The sequence below is a fragment of the Lepeophtheirus salmonis genome, chromosome 13, assembly GCF_016086655.4.
Source record: "Lepeophtheirus salmonis chromosome 13, UVic_Lsal_1.4, whole genome shotgun sequence".
NCBI classification, from domain to species: Eukaryota; Metazoa; Arthropoda; class Copepoda; order Siphonostomatoida; family Caligidae; genus Lepeophtheirus; species Lepeophtheirus salmonis.
In genome coordinates, this window is record NC_052143.2 from 45,772,623 (window position 1) to 45,795,341 (window position 22,719).

General features: G+C 28.3%; 1 protein-coding gene across 2 annotated transcripts; it reads left to right on the forward strand.

The window, feature by feature from the left end:
• Nucleotide 1: 1 nt before the first annotated feature.
• LOC121127916 (uncharacterized) lies at nucleotides 2–20,979 on the forward strand. Of its 2 annotated transcripts, XM_040723494.2 has the most exons (9): nucleotides 2–1,234; nucleotides 9,717–10,612; nucleotides 10,983–12,293; nucleotides 12,594–12,626; nucleotides 16,548–16,678; nucleotides 19,322–19,492; nucleotides 19,549–19,647; nucleotides 19,730–20,022; nucleotides 20,181–20,979. In XM_040723494.2, the coding sequence occupies exons 1-9, from the start codon at nucleotides 1,083–1,085 to the stop codon at nucleotides 20,212–20,214; spliced, it is 3,120 nt and encodes a 1,039-aa protein (XP_040579428.1). In that variant the 5' UTR covers nucleotides 2–1,082; the 3' UTR covers nucleotides 20,215–20,979. The 2 variants fall into 2 exon arrangements, with proteins under 2 accessions (XP_040579428.1, XP_040579429.1); XM_040723495.2 differs by lacking the exon at nucleotides 12,594–12,626.
• The last annotated feature ends 1,740 nt before the right edge of the window (nucleotides 20,980–22,719 follow it).

Genomic DNA, 22,719 nt, shown 5'->3' on the forward strand with positions numbered 1-22,719 from the left:
TATCACTGTTCATTTGCATGATATTATCACATTTCCATGGGTTGATATTGTTGGCTATGGTAACATTTTGTTGTTTTTCATTACACTAATTTGACTAAAAGGTTTTCTTTTGTTAATTTTTGATAAATTATAATCAAGGGTATGTATAAAAGTATGAGATATAAAACCTTTAATTTTGAAAGTATTGAATGTATATTTTTTAGGTTTTAAACACATGACTTATTTATTGATATCTTCTCTATATACGTATTTAATTTTAAATAAAATAAAGCAAGATATCAATTGATTTAAAAATGTGTTTATTCATACACATATCAATAGTGGAAGTTATATTTGTTTCAAATAAATACATTCATAAGTAATGTTGTCTCTGAATGTGTGTTTGTGTGTGTGTATGTATATAAAGAACATGGACATAAATGAAGAATGAAGTGTCAATATGCCTTTGTAATGTTTGAAAAGAGGAATAACATATTCCATATAACACATTTTCAACCTTCAGAATATAGCATTACCTACATTGTATGTCCATATTTCTTTGAAAAAAAGCTCCAACCATAAATGTGATTTTATGGCATTCAAAAATAATGGTTCAGGAGTAATCATGCTATTACTCCTGTTTGACCGTTCGAGCAAATACTTTATTTTGTATTTGTTCCTTCAACGTCTCTAGAGACGACACTCACTAAATATTTGCGAAGTACATAGTTTCTTATTTGTTTAGATTGTTGTAAATGATTATATCAAATACATAATAAAAATCCTATTCAGGGCTTACAGTAAATGTTTTTCAAACCACCTTCACCTTACGACGTCCATGAGAAGACCGTTATATATTTATATATATTGTAACGCGCCTACGTATATTGTTGTATTTTCTTTTAAGAATTCCCCCTCCCCCCTCTTTTCTTTTTCTTTTTTTCTTCATGTTCTTTCCGGACATACATAAAAGCAAAACAATATCCAATCAAAATAAAGATTTTTTTTTTTCGTCAGTTTATGTATTTTCCTCTGCAGTCTACCTTAAGTCTTTTTGTGATTAACTTTGCTTTGTTGTGAACTCTTTTGTAATTACTTCAAAAATGGAATGCTTACCCAAAACTCCATCAAAGACCATCAGTTTAAAAAATAGAACTCTTTATAGGGAGCCTTACTCTGATGAAGATATAAAAAAAAAAACTAAAGACTCGGGGATTTCTGGTAGTTCTGAGAGCACGCCAAAAAAGAAAAATGGGTAATTGAGTATTTTTTGAATACATTTGAGTGAGCAGAATACAAAGTGTTTGTGCAGTTCGTTTAGGTATCCGAAATTACGGGAAATACGTGTCTTATGTTATTAGCATTATTCCATAAAAAAATATTTGTTAAGTCAATAATTGCAACTTTAAATTATAACTTTTTTATATGTTATCGGTTTCTGACAATTGAAAAAGTTGACTTTCTTTGCTTTATTAAAAATAACAGCTAACAATAAGTATAGAATTAATTGTAGCTACATTTTTTTGTAAGTATCATGTAACATTCCTTAAAACATCGTACCATTTTGTAACAAAATTAAAATAATAATATATTAAAATTGATAAAAACAATCATGGGCTTTATTTCATATTATAAAAACATATTTGTCGAACTCTTTCTATTGATTGCTAGACAAACAATATGTTTTATTAATACATAGGTATAATGATCATGCTGATAATATCAACTAATCCTTGAACTTGATTTCATGATTGATGACCCGCCCATTTTTGCATGACAAGGCCCTCTTTTTGATCACTTAATTGATCATAGTTACAAATGTATTTACCCCCTCTGATGAATGATCGTAACTATTTAAAAAACAAAGGTGTTTGTTCATACGTAACAATAATGTTTGCTCTAGAACACCTTCAATGAAAGTAATAATGGATCATCACTCACATGAGTAGTATAACTATGTAATTAGATATCATTTCATATCAGAGTAATTTATTACTTGCAATATGACAAAATTATTTTCCATTTGCAAAATTATAAATACGCATGTATATGACTGAGAATTAGAGTCCCATTCACACTCCATTTAACAAGAGATCAACCTCCATGAGTTGCATTTTAGATGAAATACTTTGAATAAAATAACAACATACATAGGGAAGGATGGGAACTATTGCAGCACTTTTTGTTAGTTGCTCAATTACTCTGAGCTGGTTCTACTCAGACTCACCAAATTTTAACAAAACATACTTACATTTGTCTGCTATTGTTTGAATAAATTAAAAAGTTATACCCGTCAATAGCTTTTACATAAATTGTATTTAAATGCAACTCGTTCAAATGTTGCAACACTTAAAAATATCAAATTTGAGTTAAAAATTTAAATAATTAGACTAAACAATATTTTTTGATGAATTAATAACAAGACTTTCAAAAAAGTGAATTATTACAATTTTAATGGATTATAGCAAATTAATACGTAATAATATCTATAAGTATATAGATCGGAGAGTTTCACTTTCAAAAAGCTATTCAGAGCACAGCTTTAGCTACAAAACATGCTTGGTGTGAAGTGTCATCATATAATAATAAAAAGAATTAACAACCAAGGAAAATTCCAGCACTTGTTGCAACTGACTCCTCTATACTGAGCCTTACAATATCTACATTTTATCCTCAATTAATGAGTTTATGATTTTGATAAAATTTTATCAAACTGATAGCAAAATATTCCAATATTCAAATCATATCCGATAGAAGTTAAAATGAAAATCTGACTCTATTATTACAAAAACAATTATCCTATAAAAGCTTCTTTTACCCATCAAAACAGTTTTTATCTCAAATCTAAAAAAAATTATCTAAAATTATTGATTCCCCCCTCCCCAAAATCTCCATTATACAGGGTGTTGTACATAACTTAATTTATTAAAATTTGTGGCAATGAGTCAGTAGAAATAGTTCGGGTTTGTGGCAGTTTGATTCCAGGGGGAAGATTTTAAGGAAAATAGACAGTTGTTATCATACGTTGGAGTAGTAAGGAACGTGCTTTTGCCTTCCAAAATGAATATTGTTTAAAAATGATTTTGACATAATATTTTATTAAATTAAACTAATTGTAATTGAGCCCCTGATCTTTTATTGGTACAATTTATGAAAACCAGACAATTGCTTCATTTACTAATATTAAAAATAACAAAAACGATTGTTTCAATATATTTTTATAATTTGAAATTTGCAAATCCACAAATAATAATGGTGAGGAAATAAAAGTAAACACATCGGACCTTATAACATACAAAAATTCCAAGTTTTTAAAATCAACGGGTATTAATATACCAATGTTCAATATATGGACACTCAGGAACGTTATTCATGTGAGGATCTCTTTATTTTATGTGTTTGGTAGTGCCCTCTATACAGATGAAGAATAATCAATCACTATATTTATGATGAACTGGTTAATAATAAAGGTTATTAGAATATACCTTTTGAGCAGTAAAAAATATTCCTCAACTTATTTGATATGATTTTCAAAACTGTGTAAAACAAAATTTTAAATGTGTACTATTATTGTAAAACAAAAAAACACTTTTTTGACTTAACACACTTGTTTTAATGTCTTTTGAAAAAAGGAAGTTATTTTGACTCACCCATTATTGTATGTACAAATTGTAATGTAACTCTAATGGTTGTAGGTTTTGATAATCTAGAAAAGAGGGTGTTAAAGTATTACCAGTCTCTCCTTTGTTACGTTGATACACTTGTCCTCAAAATTATTCATACCCTTGTTAATTTTTATGACGGAATTAATGTTTTTCTGTCAAGTTTTTTTATAAATTATATGTGCCCAAGAAGTGAAATGAATGAAAACTATACACAAATTAAGGAACTTTAGATTTTATTGATGGATAACTAAAAAATACTATGTTCATAATTATTCATATCCTATCCCCCATATAACATAATATTCAATAGCATAGCCTTTATTATTTATGACTGTTTCTAGACGATTTTTGTACGATTCCTTGGACAGTTTTCCTTGGAAATGCCCTCAAGCAATGTTAGGTTGGTCGGTTTCCTAGACATCTCTCTTGTCTTCAAGTCTCACCAAAAGTTCTCCATAGGATTCAGGTCTAGACTTTGACTCGGCTATTCTAGAATGTTGATATTGTTATCCTTGAACCATTTCTTACTTACTTTAGAATTGAGTTTTGGATAATTATCCTGCTGGTACGTCCAGTAATGTCAAAGCAGGAGTGTCTCAGCCTACTCCTTCAAGTTTTCATCAAGGATCTTGATGTAATCCTCCTTCTTCATGGTTCGTTGGAGCTTGATGAGGCTCCCTGTGCCACTGGAAGAGAAGCATCATCATTGATTGCATTATGCTTCCACCACCATGCTTCATCGTGGGGACAGTGTTCTTTGTCTTATTGCTTCTCCTTTCTTCCTCCAGACATACTAAATATCCATATGGCCAATTAGCTTAACTTTATCTCATTAGACTACAAGACGGTTGACCAACAGCTTGGATCTTGGTTCAGATAACCTCTAGCAAAGGCCATGCGAGCGTTTACATGTTTTTTCCTGAGCAGTGGTGTCTTCAGTGGCCTACGTCCATGGATACCCTCTCTGTACAAGACTCGCTCAATGTTGGACCATGACACATTCGTCCCTGCCTGGTAATGCGATTCTATTATAGTTATAGTTGTTGTCCGGTGTTTCTTTTTGACCTTTTGGCATAATTTTTAGGCAATTTGGAGGGACACCTTACTCTTCCTGCTACGCCTGCTGAGGTTTTAAATTGTGTTGAACCTCTTGTGCTTGTTAATTATGATCTGGACGGTCGCCAACAAGGACATCATACTGCTTTGAAATTGCCTTGTAAACTTTTCTTTCATACTGTAGGCATTCACAAGCCGCTGACGCAGGTCCTCACAGAGCTTTTTTATCTTTATCATGATGAACGAAAATTGAGTGTAACGAAGCAACTATTACTATTTATACTCTACTGGAAAGATGCTATTTCTTATCTTGTTTAACATTTGGTCGTCAGAAGAGATATTTAATCTATTAAGATATCTTGAAAGAACTTTAAGACAAAGATCAAAACGTTTGACAATGGCATTATTGCCATGGGATTGAATAATATTGATCATCGCATTTTTTAGTTATCCAGCAATAAAATACCCCTGAAATCAAAAGTTCCTTGAATTGGGTATTGATGGTATTCTTTAACTTGTTGGTACATATAATTCATAAATAAACTTGACAAAAGTGCATAAGTTACATCGAAAAATGAAAAATCACAAAAATTATAGGGATATAAATAATTTTGAGGATAAGTGTATATTTATATATGTTTATGTGAAAATGTGACAGTCCACTTATATTGTACGTATATACATATCATGTGCGTCCTAGGAGGTGGCCTGGAGAATCTGTAGCCCCCTCCCCCCCTGCCCTCCTAAATTAAAGCATTTTTCCTTTTTACAAGAAAATATAATATTTGAATTTTTATCCAAAAAATGTATTATTTGAACTTTTATCCAAAAAATGTAATATTGGAATTTTTATCCAAAAAATGTAATATTTGAACTTTTATCAAAAAATGTAATATTTGAATTTTTATCCAAAAATTAAATTTTTTAAGAAATGATGTGGATTTTTGGATTTTTTAAAAATATTTAACATTTGAAATTTAATCTTTTTCCAAAAATTGAATTTTTCTATTTTTTTGCATATGTAAGTAACCTGAATTTATGCATACAAGTCATCAGAAGAAATACATAACTCTTAGAAAGTCCTTCTTGCTATTTTATCCTTCAAAATGCATCATTATTTTACAAATAGATATAAAGATACAACAGAATGATATCTGTATTATATCTCTCAACCTTTCCTATAAAAATAGAAATAATACAGTCACTAGAATAATTGTAGCTTTGCCAATAACGCCCTTCTTTATACAACTGATGTAGTGTAATATAGAATTTATAAATAGAGAATTGGTGTTAGCTTAACAAGAAATAATTTGTCTTTTACGAATGAAAATTCAGAATACTGATAAATGTAAATAGCTTACAATTTTTTACAGAATATTTAGATTTTGTATGTAGCAGAGGAGTCCCCATCAGGTGGACTGGATAGGCTGTAGCATTTCTACTAGAAAATTTGATATTTCAGTTTAAATCAAATTTTTCAATTTTTAATTCAAAAATTTATTTCTTCAAATTTAAAAAAAAAATAAAATCATTTTTTGTGAAATGATTCGTATTTTTGTACATTTTCCTATAAAAAATTTAATATTTGAAACTAAATTTTGAAATTTTATTCGTAAAAAATTTTTTTTTTTAGTTTTTTTCCCAAAAAATCTTATTTAAAAAAAAAAAAAATTAATTTTAATTTGTACTTATACCATTTAGACTTATTTTCGGTATAGCATACTATATGGCTCAGCACAAAAATTCATTTTATATGTATGTAACGACTAGTTATAATTATGTCAATGTTGTTTGTTTTTTGATTAACAGACTCTGTCATGAAATATACGCAAATAAAAAATCATAGTCAACTTGAGTGGCATCAAATGCACCCATGACGAAATTAAATGGGAATTATTTTTATTCTGTATTTAAATTATTATTTAATCTGAAGTAGTACTATCTAATTTGGAAATAACAGTCTTCTTTTTTAAAATATTCTCGATTACTCCTGTTTATAATTATATTCATTATCTCTGATACAATGCCAAATAGTTTATGATGCTGGAATTTCAAATTTTTGTAAATAATTATCGTAATGTATAATTAGTAACAAATAAAAATCACAAGAATAATATGAAAATCTAATTATCTATTTAGTTTCTCCAATTCAAAATTTGCCTTAAAGCCAGTTTACATTCTAGACAAACCATGTATACCCATTTATGTATATAAAATATTCATTGTTTCATCACGTGTGTACTCATTCTTTCTCTATAGGAACTTAAGCCATACTTTTATACCATATTATTTTGATCAGTTGATACAAATACATAAATATATACATTTATTTGAACTAATATATTCATTGATATATTTAGGAATACCTCCGTTGTAGGTTTAAAATTCAATTTGAAAGCTGGTCACGATTTCAAAAAATATATTTTTCTAGTTTCTTTACGTCCCATGATTGTTTCGAATTGAAACAAAGATGAAAATAAAAAAATAAAGAGTAAAAAAAATTTTGTCTAGTTTTTCTTAATTTATTTTTATCCTATAAGTCACTACATAATATGGACACAGAGATAGCATATGATGATTTAAACTATTTTTATTTATTTCTGTGATTTGAAAAACACTGATGTGATAGCTTGTATTGAATTCAGGATTGCCATTTGAGACTATTTTTATTCTATAAATTTGAGTACAGAGGGAAGGATTTAAAAAAATTTGCCTGTCAAAATTAATCCAAGCTATCTCTGTTTAAACTTCGTATAACGTCAATGCCATTGAAAAAAATATATGATATCATGTTATAAACAATTTATCTTTAAAATCGGTCTAAATTTTTTCTGAGCATCCACTAACTTAAGAGAAAATCTTTAAGATTTATTAAGGACTTTTTTATAGCTTATTTATGCATGGATCATTTTTGGATTATTGATTTTCAGGATGAGTTTCAATAATATTAATTTTTTAATGTAATTTGAGCAAAGAAAAATCACGGCTCATCACTTATAATATTTATATTATAAGCTTATATAAAAAAAAATATAAAAAACTTACAATTATTTTATTACGTACATCAGAATTTGATTAATTCAAAATAAAATCCAAATCCTTAGATCCGTCGAAAATCCATATAAATACAGTCATCGGATAAAAGGAATATTAGCGATGAATTATCTTTTTTTACGACAGGGTATATACTAACTTTACATTAATTTAACACCTTGAAATATTCAGTACTGGAGGGATACGAACTGATTTGCAATTTAATCAACTTTCTACAACCTACTTATAAGTAATCAGTGACCAATTAAAAGATTTTTTACACAATTTTGAAAATCATAGCAGATAAGTGACATTGATCATAAATAGAATAACTCAAACTTTGGAATTTAAATACCCTAGGAGTTTTTCATTTTTGGTTTCTCTTTAATTAAGTTTGAATACAGAGGTTAAGACTGTTTAAGCAAAAAGATGTCAAATTTAAATAGCATCATTTTTTATAAAAGGTTGTAGATGATTAATTGATCAAAATATTAGTTTTTGATGATTCTGCAACGGTTTTTAAAATATAGGGCTTCCAGAATAAATCCGGTCCCAATTAACTGATTAAGACAAAGAGAACTAATTTTGAATTCTTGCATACAACCAAATCTGATTTCACTCTAATAAGCTCTTTAAAATTATTATAATTGGAGATATTTACGTTGAAATATTTTTTTAAATAATAAAAATTATTCAAATGAATTGAAAAAATCACTTTTTGTATATTAGAAATTGAAGCAATTAATTGACTCATATAGATTGCATCAATAAAAACTTAACAGCTACATTAAAATTAGTTTAATTGTTAAATAGTCTGTCAAACCCTCCAACGTATGATAGCAATTTACTTTATTTGAAGAAAACTTAAGAATTTTACCCTTAGAATGAAACCACAACCACCCTGCTACTATTTTTACAGCCTGATAGTCACGCATTAAAAAAAAAGTAAATTATGTTGCCATGTCTGTATATGTTGATACTTATATGACTCGAGCTGTTTTTTGTTTTTTTTAAATTTATGTGTGTGTTTTCTTTAGAATGTAGCGGTTTTCAATTAAGGGGTGTACTTTAATTTTTAAAGAAGCCAAGGCAGGAAAAATAATAATTATAAATATAAACACCGTTTAGAGAAATAAAAGGACAATGTTGAAGAGCCTGCTTTTTCACACATTGAATATCAAATTTATATTATAAAAGAACGATACTATTTTTGGTGGATTTTTGGAAAAAAAGTAAAAAAAAAGCAAGTTCCCAGAAAACATTCCGTACAGAACAATTTTAATGGTCAATGCTTTCTGAAAATTGTTTTTAACCCTAATAAATCCAATTATAAATTGAATTATTAGTTCAGATAATTTTACGCATTGAAAATTGGATATATTACGTAATAAAATATAAATATAACAAGTAAAGTTAATAAAATATATAATTATTAAAAAATGGATTTTATAGGTAATACGGAAGGCTAAGAGTATGTCCCACAAACTATATTTAATAGCCATGAATGTAAGAACCTTGATATATATTTCAATAAATTGATTTATATATTTGAAAATTTTATATACTGTATATATGTTTTTCAAACTATCATGGGAATATAAAGCTAAAGGTATAATTCTTTTAAACAATGTTTTTAGTACTTATAGATTATAATAATATTTTAGCCATAAAAATGAATTTGCTTGAGTCACGACATTTATACAATACTTATCTATGTAAGTATACGTTTGTATCAAATCACACAAAAATAAACGGATATAAATATACTACAAACATATTTAAATGGACAATGTATATATATAAGTCATATTTAATATGCCATTATCTTATTTGAGATGAAAAAAAAAGTAGTAGGTTTAATTCGTATGTCGATCAGTTATTTGTGTGAACAAAAAAGAAAACATTCACAAACACTTATATGTATATCTGCTTACTGATGATTATTGTTAAACTTCCTTTCAAAAGTAATTGTTTCTTTCATAGATGTTCCAAAATCCCTCATAAATCATCTCCAAGTCATTATAAGATTGATCTTCAAAGCCTTTTAATCAATAATGAGGATCCTTTTAAAACCTCTGAAGAAGACAATGATGAGGATGGAAATAATTCTGATAGTCAAAATCAAAGACTTAATTTCAAGAAGCGCAAGTTATATCGAAAGAGCCGTCCCAAAAAGACGCCTTTAAGTAGTAAATTATCCTTTTCTACGGATAAGTTAGCATCATCTTCATCAGATGAGGGAAAGACTCAAAGAATTTCATTTTCTTTACCTGCAACTCCTAGCCTTTTTAGACCTCTTGTTGCTACTTCTAATTTGATTGCAGTTAGGGATAGAAATGTAAGTCTAAGTAGCTCAGGCAGTTGTTTTAGACGCAGTTTATCCTCAGGTAAACTTATACCCAACATTTGCCCTGTATTAGCTTTCCAAGAAAATAAGCAGTCACTGACTAAAAAGTTGAAAAATAAAGCCAAAAAAGTTTCTACTTCCGAAAGTCAAAAATTAAGTGTAACTACTGAAACTACCAAGAAACAAAAAATAAAACCAATACTTAACAGTGTAAAAATAGTTTCTAATGTAAAAGTCACAACAAAAGCAGCAATTAAGTCAAGTGTTGCTTCGATCTCAAAGAAAAGAAAAGAATCACGAAGAAACGATAAATCATCTAAAAGTCCTATTGAGAGGGGAAAAGACACAGCTTTGCAACAAAAAATAAGTAATGATGTCAAAAAGAAGAAATTAAATAAAGATGCCATCAATGCTACAGTCGAACCTAGCCCTGAGGAGGACTTAAAGTCATCAGAAAATAGTGTGCCAATCATTCAGAAACCAGAGTGTAACCAAGAAGATAAATCTCAGAATGATGACAATGATGGGGAAGGTCAGTCTATCAGTGAATAGTAGGATTCATTGAAATTTTTATATTTTGATCAAATGCAGAGGAGCAATATCATTAGGCCCGAGCTTTCTCGATAGAATTTTTCAATATTTGCATTTGAAATATTTAATGCATCCACATTCTATGAACTAAATGATTTAGACGATGATAATCTAAGAAAATAATGTTCATCAAATAAATTATATAATTTTTTTCTTTTGTATAATTGCTCCTTCATGCAAAAAAAAAAAAAAAAAAAATCGAAAATTTCGTATTATATCAAAATATTTAAGCAATTAGTTCTTATTAGATATATATTAAAATATATGAATTTAAATCCTCCTTTTATTATTCTAAGCATTTTTTGTTTTAGAATCTGTTTGTCATGATATAAATCATTTAAACCTATCCCTTCGTCGCAATTCACGTCCTGATTATGCAAGATCATATATTCTATCTCGAAGCTTACCAAATAAAGAAGTTCCTAATCATTCTTCAGATACAAAAGTAGAAGAACAATGCTCGAAAGAATCAGAAAAGTTTGAAAATTCAATGTTAAGAGCATCACAAGATTACGATTTCAATGTGAAGAGTGGTATTCAACTTGAAGAAAGTAAAGTAGTGAAAGATTCACCAAATCAAAATAAAATGTATCTAAAGAATCTCTCAAAAATGGCTACTAAAAAGAATTCAAAAGAAAAAAAGATATGTTTTCATCGTGAACCTCCTCATATCAGTGCTGCAAAGAAATTTTTGAGACTAAGAAAAAATAAAATTAAATCTTGTAGGGGTTCAGGTTCGCTAAAAGAATACTCTAAATATGTAAAAGGTGGAGGTATTGTTCCTCAATCAATATTAGATCCCGAGATGGGTGTTGATTCCGAAGTATATGCTATAATGATGGATGAAAAACATCGTAAAGAGGAAATTGAAAACCTTAAAGTCTTAAACGATATATTTGGAGATGATGGACAAGGAAAATTTTCCCTTGATCCCATTCCTAGTTCAAGTCCATCAATTGAAGATGCTACTCTTAGTTCACAAATAGCCTACATTACACAAAAAATAAATGATATCAATCTAAAAGATAAGCCAACAGACTTGAAAACATTTAAAATATCTGATACACCGTTTGACCCATCTTTGATGTTTGATTCCTCAACACTTTCAACAGTTTCAATAGCCCCAGCAGTGGATTCAACTGCTGGACGAGCTTCTAGTATTGTAACCACGGCTGAAAGTGGCTACGGATCCAGAATTATGACTGAAGAGTCTTCCACAGCCCAAATAAGTGGATCTGTTACTCCTTCAATAGCCATGGATAGCTCACGAACTTTGGGTGATATCTCCTTGTCTGAGGGAATTCTTGATAGAAAGAATAATGTAAATGATGTATTTGAAAATAAGGAGGATTTGTCCATTGAGGTCCCACCAGAAGACTATTCCGAAAGTGTTAACCTTTTGGATAACATGTTTAACATTAAAAATACCAACGGTGAATCCTTTATTCCAAAACCACCTTCTCCCATTTACCCAGAATCCGATGCATTCAATGATGTGAACTACATGACTGGAATTAACTCGTTGGACTTATTTATTGATCCATTAGAAGTTTTTAGCTCTGATCGACATCCAGCTTTGAAAAAAATAATGGCGAACCTCAAGAAAACAAAAGAGGAAAAAGGTTAGGAGTAAATTACATACATAAACTATATAAATGCATAGAATAACTTACATTACACAAGAATATCTTAACTCTCGATAAAGCTCGGTTCATGTTCCTTATTAACTTAAATATATATTATTATGTACATTGTACATACAGATACCTTTTTTCAATTCTATGTGGATTTACTTAGTATAATTTATATTATCATTTATAAACAAAATAAGAAATGTTTAAATTTTCTTAGTAATTCTTTTAAATAAATCTACACTTTTTATTTAGTATACATGAATAAAATTGTTTGTTTGTTTGTTTTAGTCGCTATCCTACAGAAAGAGCGGGAAAAGGCCGGTAATTAATCTCTACAGTATCTTTGGGAATTCATTTAGAAACGGATAATAAAAACCTTTTAAAAAATCCATTTCTAATGACAATTTTGCTTTAATTCCTATATGAGTAACATACTTATAATGTATAAATAGAGATGCTAATCCAACTTTGTGTTTTCTTCTATTTTCTTTTTAAAAATATTTCATTTACTCTTCTTCTACGATATTATCGAATTGATCAACGCTCACTCACTCATTCTCAAACATACATATGCACTTATGTAACTACATATTTCAACATATAATTTCAATGCATTAAAGTTAGAAAGTTTGAAGAAGAGCAAAGGAGAGCTGGTAATGTTTCATAAAAATAATTTTTCCCATTATGTCATATGAATCCTTTTAATTCTTCCCACTCTCTGTAAATACATAGAACATAAATCTTAATCAAAATACATATTTAAAATACAAACCCAGGTCAATATTTTTAATTTTTTATAAGCACAAATTGTATGTAAGTCCAAATTAAATTAAAACAGAATTCAATGTCAGATAACAGCCGTATAAAATATGTACTGTATTCGATGTCCCATAAAAAGTGTTTAATTGTTAATTAGTACAAAACATATGAATATATGCAAAATTTCTCAGAACTAATTATATATATGTATAATGGTTAACACTTGCCACTAAATTCAATTCATATTCAGACTATTTTTTGCTCTTTTTTTGTTAATTTTTTCTGTACATATATTTAGGTATATTTGGAGGCGTCTTTTCTTCCATATATTTACACTTTTTTATGATATAATCTACAAAAATTGTGCTGTTGATTAAATTCAAATTAAGCAAACACCTTTGGCAACACTCAATTTATAGGGATATTAGTTCACGAGACCTTATACATACATATAACTAATGTATTATAATTATTCTAGGACTGAAAAACAAATAGTTGTTGCATATATATATATTTTTTATTCCATTTCTTAATCATATTAAAGAGGAAGCTCTTCAGGAAGAAAGAAGAAAAGCTGGTAATAAGATTTCAAAAAGATTTTTTTTATTAAATTTGCTAATAAGTTAATACGATACAATTGTTTATAAATCATCCCCCATTTTGAAATATGAAACTATTTTACGCAGTTCAGTTCATAACATATTTGTTTTTATCATAAAAATATTATTCAATTAATATATTGTGGAAGAAAATTCAGGTCTTGGAACACTTGTCTCTTAAAATTCACATTTATTATTTTTATTTAATCCATAAAACACGAAAATGACTATTCAAACCTTCTTCTGCTAAAAGTTTAACTTTAGAGCTTTTAAAAAAAAATCACGTTTTTAGAGTACAGTTACGATTTGAGTCATATTTTCACGTGAAATGTGTAAGGAACGAAAACTAAAGGTAATAAAGATTGACAAAAATCATTCCAAAAACAAAAGATAAATTATTTACCAAGCTATCTTTCTTGATACAGTTCCTACAAAATGTATCTCATTACACAAAAGTAAAGTAATATGAAGGATTTTATTTCAAAGCTGATATTTTTCCATTTATTTTATTTTATCACTAAAACTAAAGAATCAACCTCATATTATGACTTAAAAAGATTAGTCGTAAAAAAAGGGTAAATTTTGATAAATTATTTCCTGTTTTATTTTTAACTTTATGATGTAATATTGAACAAATTATTAAAAAAAAATATTGGACTGAAAAAGTTTTGAAATGAAATATAAATAAGTAAAGAAGATGACTAAATCTGTAATAATACTTATTAAATACATTGGATATAAAGCATATTTAAAGTTGAGTTAATCTCCTTATCTCTGAAATATTAATTATTTGTTACAAATCATCGAGTTGGTTACATTCAATTTGGGAGCATAAACATGGAACCTTTTATTGCTTATTTATTTAATTTTCTACAATAAAATTAATAATCCAACTGAAAAAATCCATAAAAATTTAATCTTTTTTACAATTGGTCTTTTTAAATTATTATTTAAGGTTATTTCTTTGATTTTACCTTAATTATAAAGCAATTAGGAAAAAAATATTAATTTCCAAATAAGATCCTTCATTTGACTTGATTTTTGTACATTAATTAGTCACATTTTGTAGGAACTGTATACTCGATAAAAAAAAAAAAAATTATTCTTGTATGCTGAAATATTTTTATTAATTATTATTAACTTTTACTTTCACGTATATAGTTTGAATTTTGGTTCTGAATCATAATTATTCCTTAAAAACGTGATTTTTTTAAAAAAAGGCTCTGAAATCCAAACCATTTTAGATCTTGAAGATTTGAACGGTCATTTTTGTATTTTATGACTTGAATAACAATAATAAGTGAGTTTTATTTGGGGGAAAATAATGTTATTGGATTGTGTTATCATATAATTAGTGCACATACAAAAATCTTTAATTTGTTGATACTCAGGTATTGATTCAACTTTTGCTATCTATTATTATCTTTTCAATTAAATGGAAAATAGCCGAACTTCAACGGATAGAGGGTAATTCTTTCCACAGACTTTCTATTTCTAATGAATGATAAAAAAACAATATTTTACACCTTTGCTTCTTTAGAGTAATTTGCATTCAAAAAGTTCAAGTGATTTTTTAAATATGTAGATATTAAAGAAATTAAATGCATGATATACAGATACACTAATATAAATATTTACAGAATATAGTATTCAATTGGTATTCATTTATTTGACACTAAATAACGCATACATTTAAAAAATAATTTGAAAAGTCATAATTTCCAAACAAAAGAAGCTCTAACAAACATGCTTATATTTTTCAATAAATCACTCTGTTACATAAATATATGTTCCCAAATATACTCTTTTTTCCAAAATATTCTGGAACCCCCATTCATTAGCCCCATGTACATATACAAGGCTGGTCTGAAAAGTTTCTAACCTCAACGTGAAGATGACATCACTCGTAAATAAAATCTAGTCAAATTTATCTAGCAAATATTGACAGTTACCCAAAAAAATTTCACCCATTTTGGACGTGTAGTTAAATTTTTCAACATAATCTCTTTATAACTCTATACAATTATTCCAAAGAAAGTAACAAAAGAGAAGGGTTACAGAGATGGAAGCATCCTGTGGAAAAGTGTTTAGAGTTACAAGGAGACAAAAAGATTAAAAAAAAAAAAAATCTTATTTTTTTTTCTAACAAAAACACTCATCAACTCACTCAAACGATTGTTACATAACAACTGCTCGTCTTAAATGGCTGAAACTTTGGTGAGTAACTGTCAACAGATGCTATCATTTAATATTGATGCCATCTTCACCTTGAGGTCGAAAACTTTTTAGACCATCCTCGTATTCAATATATGTAGGAAAAGTTAAAATATATAGGGTAATTAATTTATATAAGTTATAAGTAGACTAATAATAATTGTTCAAAAGATGTGTGATGGGAAGAGATGGAAATTTGATAAACACTGATTAATGAACTTACAACAACAAAAAATAACAAAGTTAATCATAAAATAGCCAAACGTTTTTGTGACAACCCTTGTTAATATATTTAAATTAGACTTAAATGTTTATTTCAAGACATAGAAACATTATATATATGTATATATAATTTATCATTATGTTTACGATTGATCAGATTTATATTCATAACTACATATGAACATACCAACATGTATAATATTTTCATATGTATATTTATAGACACAAATGTAAGCATTCATGCTGCTGGCTTCGATATTCACTCTTTTTGTTGCATATCTAAGTCCATACATAAATGCTTATACATATACCTATGTAAGTTGATATATATTGATATACGTAAGGTCGCAAATTAGTTATTATACATACATAGCTTAGATGAATAAATAATTACTGATTTTGTATTCTTTCTCCCCTTATTAAAACATGATTCATGGTGGAATCCTAGCGGAGCGAAATAACCTTCAAAATGCACTGCTCCGTCTCAAAAAACAACGGAAACAAGAGGAAAATATGCGGGATGCTCTTTTAAATAAAGCCAAAGAACTTCGATCTCGAGCAGAAAGTCATAAAGAAAAGGTTTGTCATTTCTTTTACATATTATAAAATTACATTACATAAAATATTGTACACACCTGGTGTAGTCCTCTATCCCGCCTTTTCTGGAATTGACAAAGTTAGGAAGATGTTGTTATTTACGTATGTACCTAAGTACATAGTCGTAAACCTTAGGCCTAGGTATTAATTATTGAAAAAAGCTAAATTAACATTGTATACTTGTAATTTAATCTCTATATAATTATTAGTTTCGTAATTGGAGTAATACATTTATTGTATTGTTTTTACTACTGAGGGGTTGAAGATTAATTTATGCCTTATTATTATTCCTCGCTTCCGTTAAGGTTATTCTTTAAGGATATATATATATATTATGTATGTATCCACCTACCTATGTATTGTATATTTATACGCATACCATATAGTAAAAGTCGAGGCTTTTTTTCAGTAGAGCGTAAAATTGACTTTCCCCCCTTTATAAAAAGATAATTCCAGTTCATTTATTAGATATATAAAAATAAAATATAAACATTTTCTTTACTCTCTTTCTCTACTAACTAAAAGGCCATCGTAGAACTATAAATATATCGAAATACCGTAGGCCATTAATAAAACAATAATTGATAGTAAATATAAAAGTATATGTAAGGTAGAATATTCTATTTTCAAATAAAAAAAAACCCATTATCATCTTCATTTTAACATACATATAGGTTATACTTTTTTTAGGAACTACGTATGCATATATACACCAATTGTAGGTTTTACATTAATGTATAATATGTATTTATAGTCTTGTAAGTTATAGAAATTATTTTTACAACTATGTACATGACATATGAATGTTGCTACTCTTCGATATTCTTTTTCCCTGATGGAGAGGAACCAAGGAAAAGCGTACATATAATGTGCATAGTTTAATGAATAATAAAAAAAAGACACAATAGAAATAATCAATTGAGTCAACAAATGAATGATAGTACTAATGCATTGCAGAAAATATATCTATCTCATGAATAAGCACACATATTTATGCAAAAATTAAATACTTACATATAGATAAATACATAGTTGGAATCCATTCCAGTAAGATATTTCAATTAAAGTAGGAGGGCTTGAATTTAACTCGAGTTTACTTCTAAACCTTCATTAGTGAATCTGGTAAAATGTTATCCTAAATATTTATTCCATTTTACACTGTATATATATATGAAAATACCTAAAAACATTGTTTTAAAATATTTATTCTGAAGAATGTTTCAGGAGCCTACTAAAAAGTTCCAGCGATAAAATCCTTTTTAAAGAGGTTAAAATTAGTTATATTGAGTTTGGGGTACAGAAAGTACCTGTTTAGTAAGGAAGAGTTAATTATTTAGAAATATATAAATATTTATTAACAATTAGTTCTTATGGTTCTGCAGTGAGACGCAGAGTTCTTCTGAATTCCCTCTATAATACATCTTAGTTAACAATCACATAAATGATTAATTCCAGCACTATACCACTGTTTTATTTATTTATAATTTTTACTTGAAGGCTTTCATAAAAGAAAGTAAAGGGAGAACAATAAATTATTTTTGTATAAATGATTTTTTCTATTTTAAAAACACATCGTTTTTCAAAATGTTACTGCAATCAGACGTGTTTTTGCCTCATGTTACAAGTAGTTACACTAATTCAATACTTTGTATTATTATTATTATTTAATAAACCATATTTGGGACACATTTTAGAAAGGACAAGCTGCTACTAAGGTATGACTAAACTTAAATTGTGTATCCTTTCTACGTACATATTATTTTTTTATTAGCTTTCTTGCATGTTTATAAATTTGTACATACTTAATTATATTTAATGGGATACTTATGCAGTTGACCTGTGCTGTACTATCCTACAATTTTCATCCCAACAAATGTCTTTTTTTCATTTTGTCCTTTGTCAGTTACATATTATCATATTAAAAAACAAGGTTCATTCGTAGAAAAGGATGTACAATTCAGTGAACCCTCACTCGGTCGTGGTTCCTTATTCACACTTTTATTTTTTGAATATAAATACTCATTATTCGAGGTTTTTTTCATTATATAATATTATCAATGGCTGTATTATATATTAGTAACATTAATAATAAAAACTTTTTTTGTCTGATAATCATGTTTGTTAAATCTTCAACACAGCAAACAATTAATGTTAATATGTATTTATAATTTAAGAAATTATTTAGTTACAAGTACGTTATAAATATGCTACATAATAAGAAAGATATACCATAAATGAATAATTAAAATATACTTACATTGTTCTAACAACTTATAAGCCATTCATAAGTACTTATAATGGAGGCTTCAACCATTCTCGGCATGTACCCTTCTGTATCAACCACGAATAACAGAGGCTCACTGTATTTATTCCGTTTCGTTATAACCTTTATTTAAGTACATATAATTGTACTCCATAGGTATATTATACATAGGAAAGTTATTTTGCATGAGATACCTATTTACATTTTTGCCCATGTTTAGCTTAGATTGACATTTTTATTCACCTTCATAATTGAGGAGTCATATCTTCTCCAGTTCAATTATTATTAAATCATAATAATAACCTTTCCTTCCTTTTCTTTATTATATATGCCTAAATACGTGTTTCTATCTATATTTCTAGCTTGCTGTTCTATGGATAGATAAATTTAATGAGGAAAAATTGAAAACTACCCCATTAGATGAAGTAATAAATGCTCTCCGTAAAGAACTTGACGAGGAAAATAAAAAACGTATGGACACTTTTGATCTTAAAATGAAGCCTATCATTATTAAAGATGGACCTTCACGAAAAGTATTTATAAATATATTCATATAACATGCAGATATCATTTTTTTTGTTAACAATAGGCAAATTATAAAATAGCGGCTGCTAAACTTCACTACGAAATATATGAAATGAGCGTCCGACTACGTCATACAGCACTACGGGCTGAACAAGAGGAACAAGTAAGAATTATAATTTAATATTATTATGTAGAGGAACTGTTTTCAAATAGTTTGTTTTTTCATCATTTTTTCTTTTTTAAAGATCCGAGAACTATGTGAGGCAGAAGTGAAAAGACTAAGAGAGGAGATTTCTGAAAAAAAATTAGCCATTACAACTGTCACAAAAGGAATACCTTCTAATAGAATTGAAGTTCGACCCGAATTTCAGCTTCCACAAGTGACGGATCCTTACCTTTTACTGCAATCCTATCATCGAATACCTACCTTCTCCATGATATCAACGCGATCATCCTTCAACAAGCACCATAATATGACAACATCTTCCAAAAATACATTTAAACCTTTGCCTTCCACTTCCTCATCTGGCTCAAAATAGTGATGTTTATACTACTCTTTTTAATCAATTACAATATAAATACCTCAATATACTTGCAAAGGATAAAAAATGAATTTCCTCTCATAAAAGAAAAGAAAAACAGACTCTACTGAAGATATTATAAGTATCACTATTTTAACATAAATTTCTATTGAAGCGTCCCTACCTCCAATAATGGTCAACACGGATAAAAAAAATTGATGGAAGTCGATAAATCTGTAAATTGAACTGGATGTAGTTTACTCAAAACATGAAGGCTATCCCACTGAATAAAAAGACTTATACAATTTGACTATATACATATTGAATATATGTATAAATTTATAAGATAGAGTTGTTGATCGACTCGTTTGAAAGGTTTTTGTTCTTCAAATTCCTTGACTTCAATGAATTTGTATTTAACTATACCATAAAGTATAGAACATTATACATAATACTGGATGAACCCATCCAATCATAACTATTCTTATTAATCTATTAATGGATTTTCATTTTATTACGTAATTATAATCTAACCACTGTTGAGTGTTAACTACTTTATTATTATTATAAATATTATTATTAGTTTATAATACTTTTTAAACTCCTTCATTTCATTTTTATTATGTAATAAATTGGCAAAATGATTTATTTTAAAAAATCACGCTATTTAAAACAGTTTATATTTATTTTTAAATAAGAGTTTGATTAATTAATGTGAGATAAAAACAAACCTTACCATTATCATTCTAATACATCATTTTTAATTATTTGTCAGCTGCCTCTTTCTTTTTATTAGTTGTCGTCTTTGAACAATAATTAGCTGAACTAGAATAATATATAAATTGTATCTAAATATCTAATAATATATAATGTGGGTGTTATTTTTTTAATGGCAAATTTTATAGAATATTCGAAGGTTTAAGAGCTGTTTGATAAATTAAAAAATATTTCAACTCTTTAGTTGTTTCAATGCATATTTTTTCATTCATTCTCTAGGTTTTGTAGTAAATACCTTTCATTTTTTATCCCAATTGACACATTTTCACGTTTGAAGTAGGTACTTATGTGCATATCCTATGTTAATTCCCTTTCCTTAAGGGTGTATGACTATTTTCATGTGTATTTGGTAGATGTGTACTTTATAAAATACATAGGTAGCTATAAGTATAATTTACTTTCTTAGTATTCATCCCCATCGTATCTCAATATATTTAAAATAGTCGAATCATAATAAAAAAAAAACCTGAAAGAAAAGAAACTTCATGTATTACACAACCTCAGTGAGTGGAGTTGTCATATACTAAGTAAGTCAAGTGTATACATATAACTTTGTAATATAAATTCAATTTATATACATATAACATATTTAGAAAATCAAAGAAAAATCTATCAAATAAACGTTTAAATCTGTTTCTAATTTCTTGTAAAAAATCATTTTTTTATTCATAAATTATTATTATGTAAAAGTATATATTTCTAAAAAAGGAGGTTAGTTTAGGAATTACTTAACTACCTATTTTGTAGTAAACAAACAAATATGTACAATGGGAGAAGAGCAAACAAAAAAAGTAGAAAAAGTTTTTCGGAAAAAGGTGATGCATACAAATATTTGTATTGGTTAACTAGGAAAAAAAAAACATTATTTGAAAGTTCTATTAGGTTGAATATTCCAGTGATAAAAGTAGAGTTTCTATAGAGGTGTAAATATAGATTTGGCCACTCTAAAAGGTAAAGTATTTTATAGAAGTTACTTTATACAAAGAAAAAAACATATTTTATCTGACTATCTTAATTTTTTAATTTTATGTAGGTTATACAAATTTTACTGTTTATACAGAGGAGGAATCAAAAATTAGAATCCACTTCGAAGGAGGCTAGCCTCAGTTCTAAAAGTCTGACAATTTTGTACTTGATGCCATTAAAAGAACTGACGAAAAGCTACAATTTAATTTTTTGTTTTGTGCAAACAAAAATTTCTGAGCAACAAGCACAACGGCAGAGGGTGCGATCTCCTTTGCGCACAAGTCGAGCTCTGACCAGAAGATCTTCACAGTGGACGCTGTTCTGAACAGGAAAAATAATCGCTTCTTGGCTGAATCAAGAGCTCAGACAAGGGAACCTTCAGGACAAACTTTCCGTTCAGGTCATGGTACTCGGTGCCGTGGCATCATACAGCAGCAAGATCCCTCCTATATCTTCAAGGCCAACGAGGAAGTAAACACGGACGTTTAGACCAAGGTCTTCATGTGTCTTGCCAAAGTTGAAGAGCACTTTCGCCTGGGACAATTATGTAAGTTCAAGACAGCGCCCCAGTACACAAGTCCAAGAAGGTGCAGCATTTCTGTAGGGAGAACATGGCTGGCTTCTGGCCTTTTTCCTCACCCCCTGGAATTCGTTGTTTAGTGTGTCTTGGAGGGAAAGACAAAAAGACTTCCCACCCAAATATCGATGCCCTGAAGACTGTGATCACAGAGGAGTGGAACAACGTGACCTCGGACTTCATCTGACCTGCTGTGCTTCTCTTCGTCCCCGTATTGAAGCTATCATTCTGAATAGAGGGGAACATATTTAATAAAAAGCGTAGAAAATTGTTAATTTAACGACTTTTGCTTCAGAAGTTTGCCATAAAAGTTGCACAGAATAAAAAATATGTAGAAGTGAAAACGACTTTTGAAATTTTCTAATTTTTTAGTCCTCATCCTGTACATTTACAT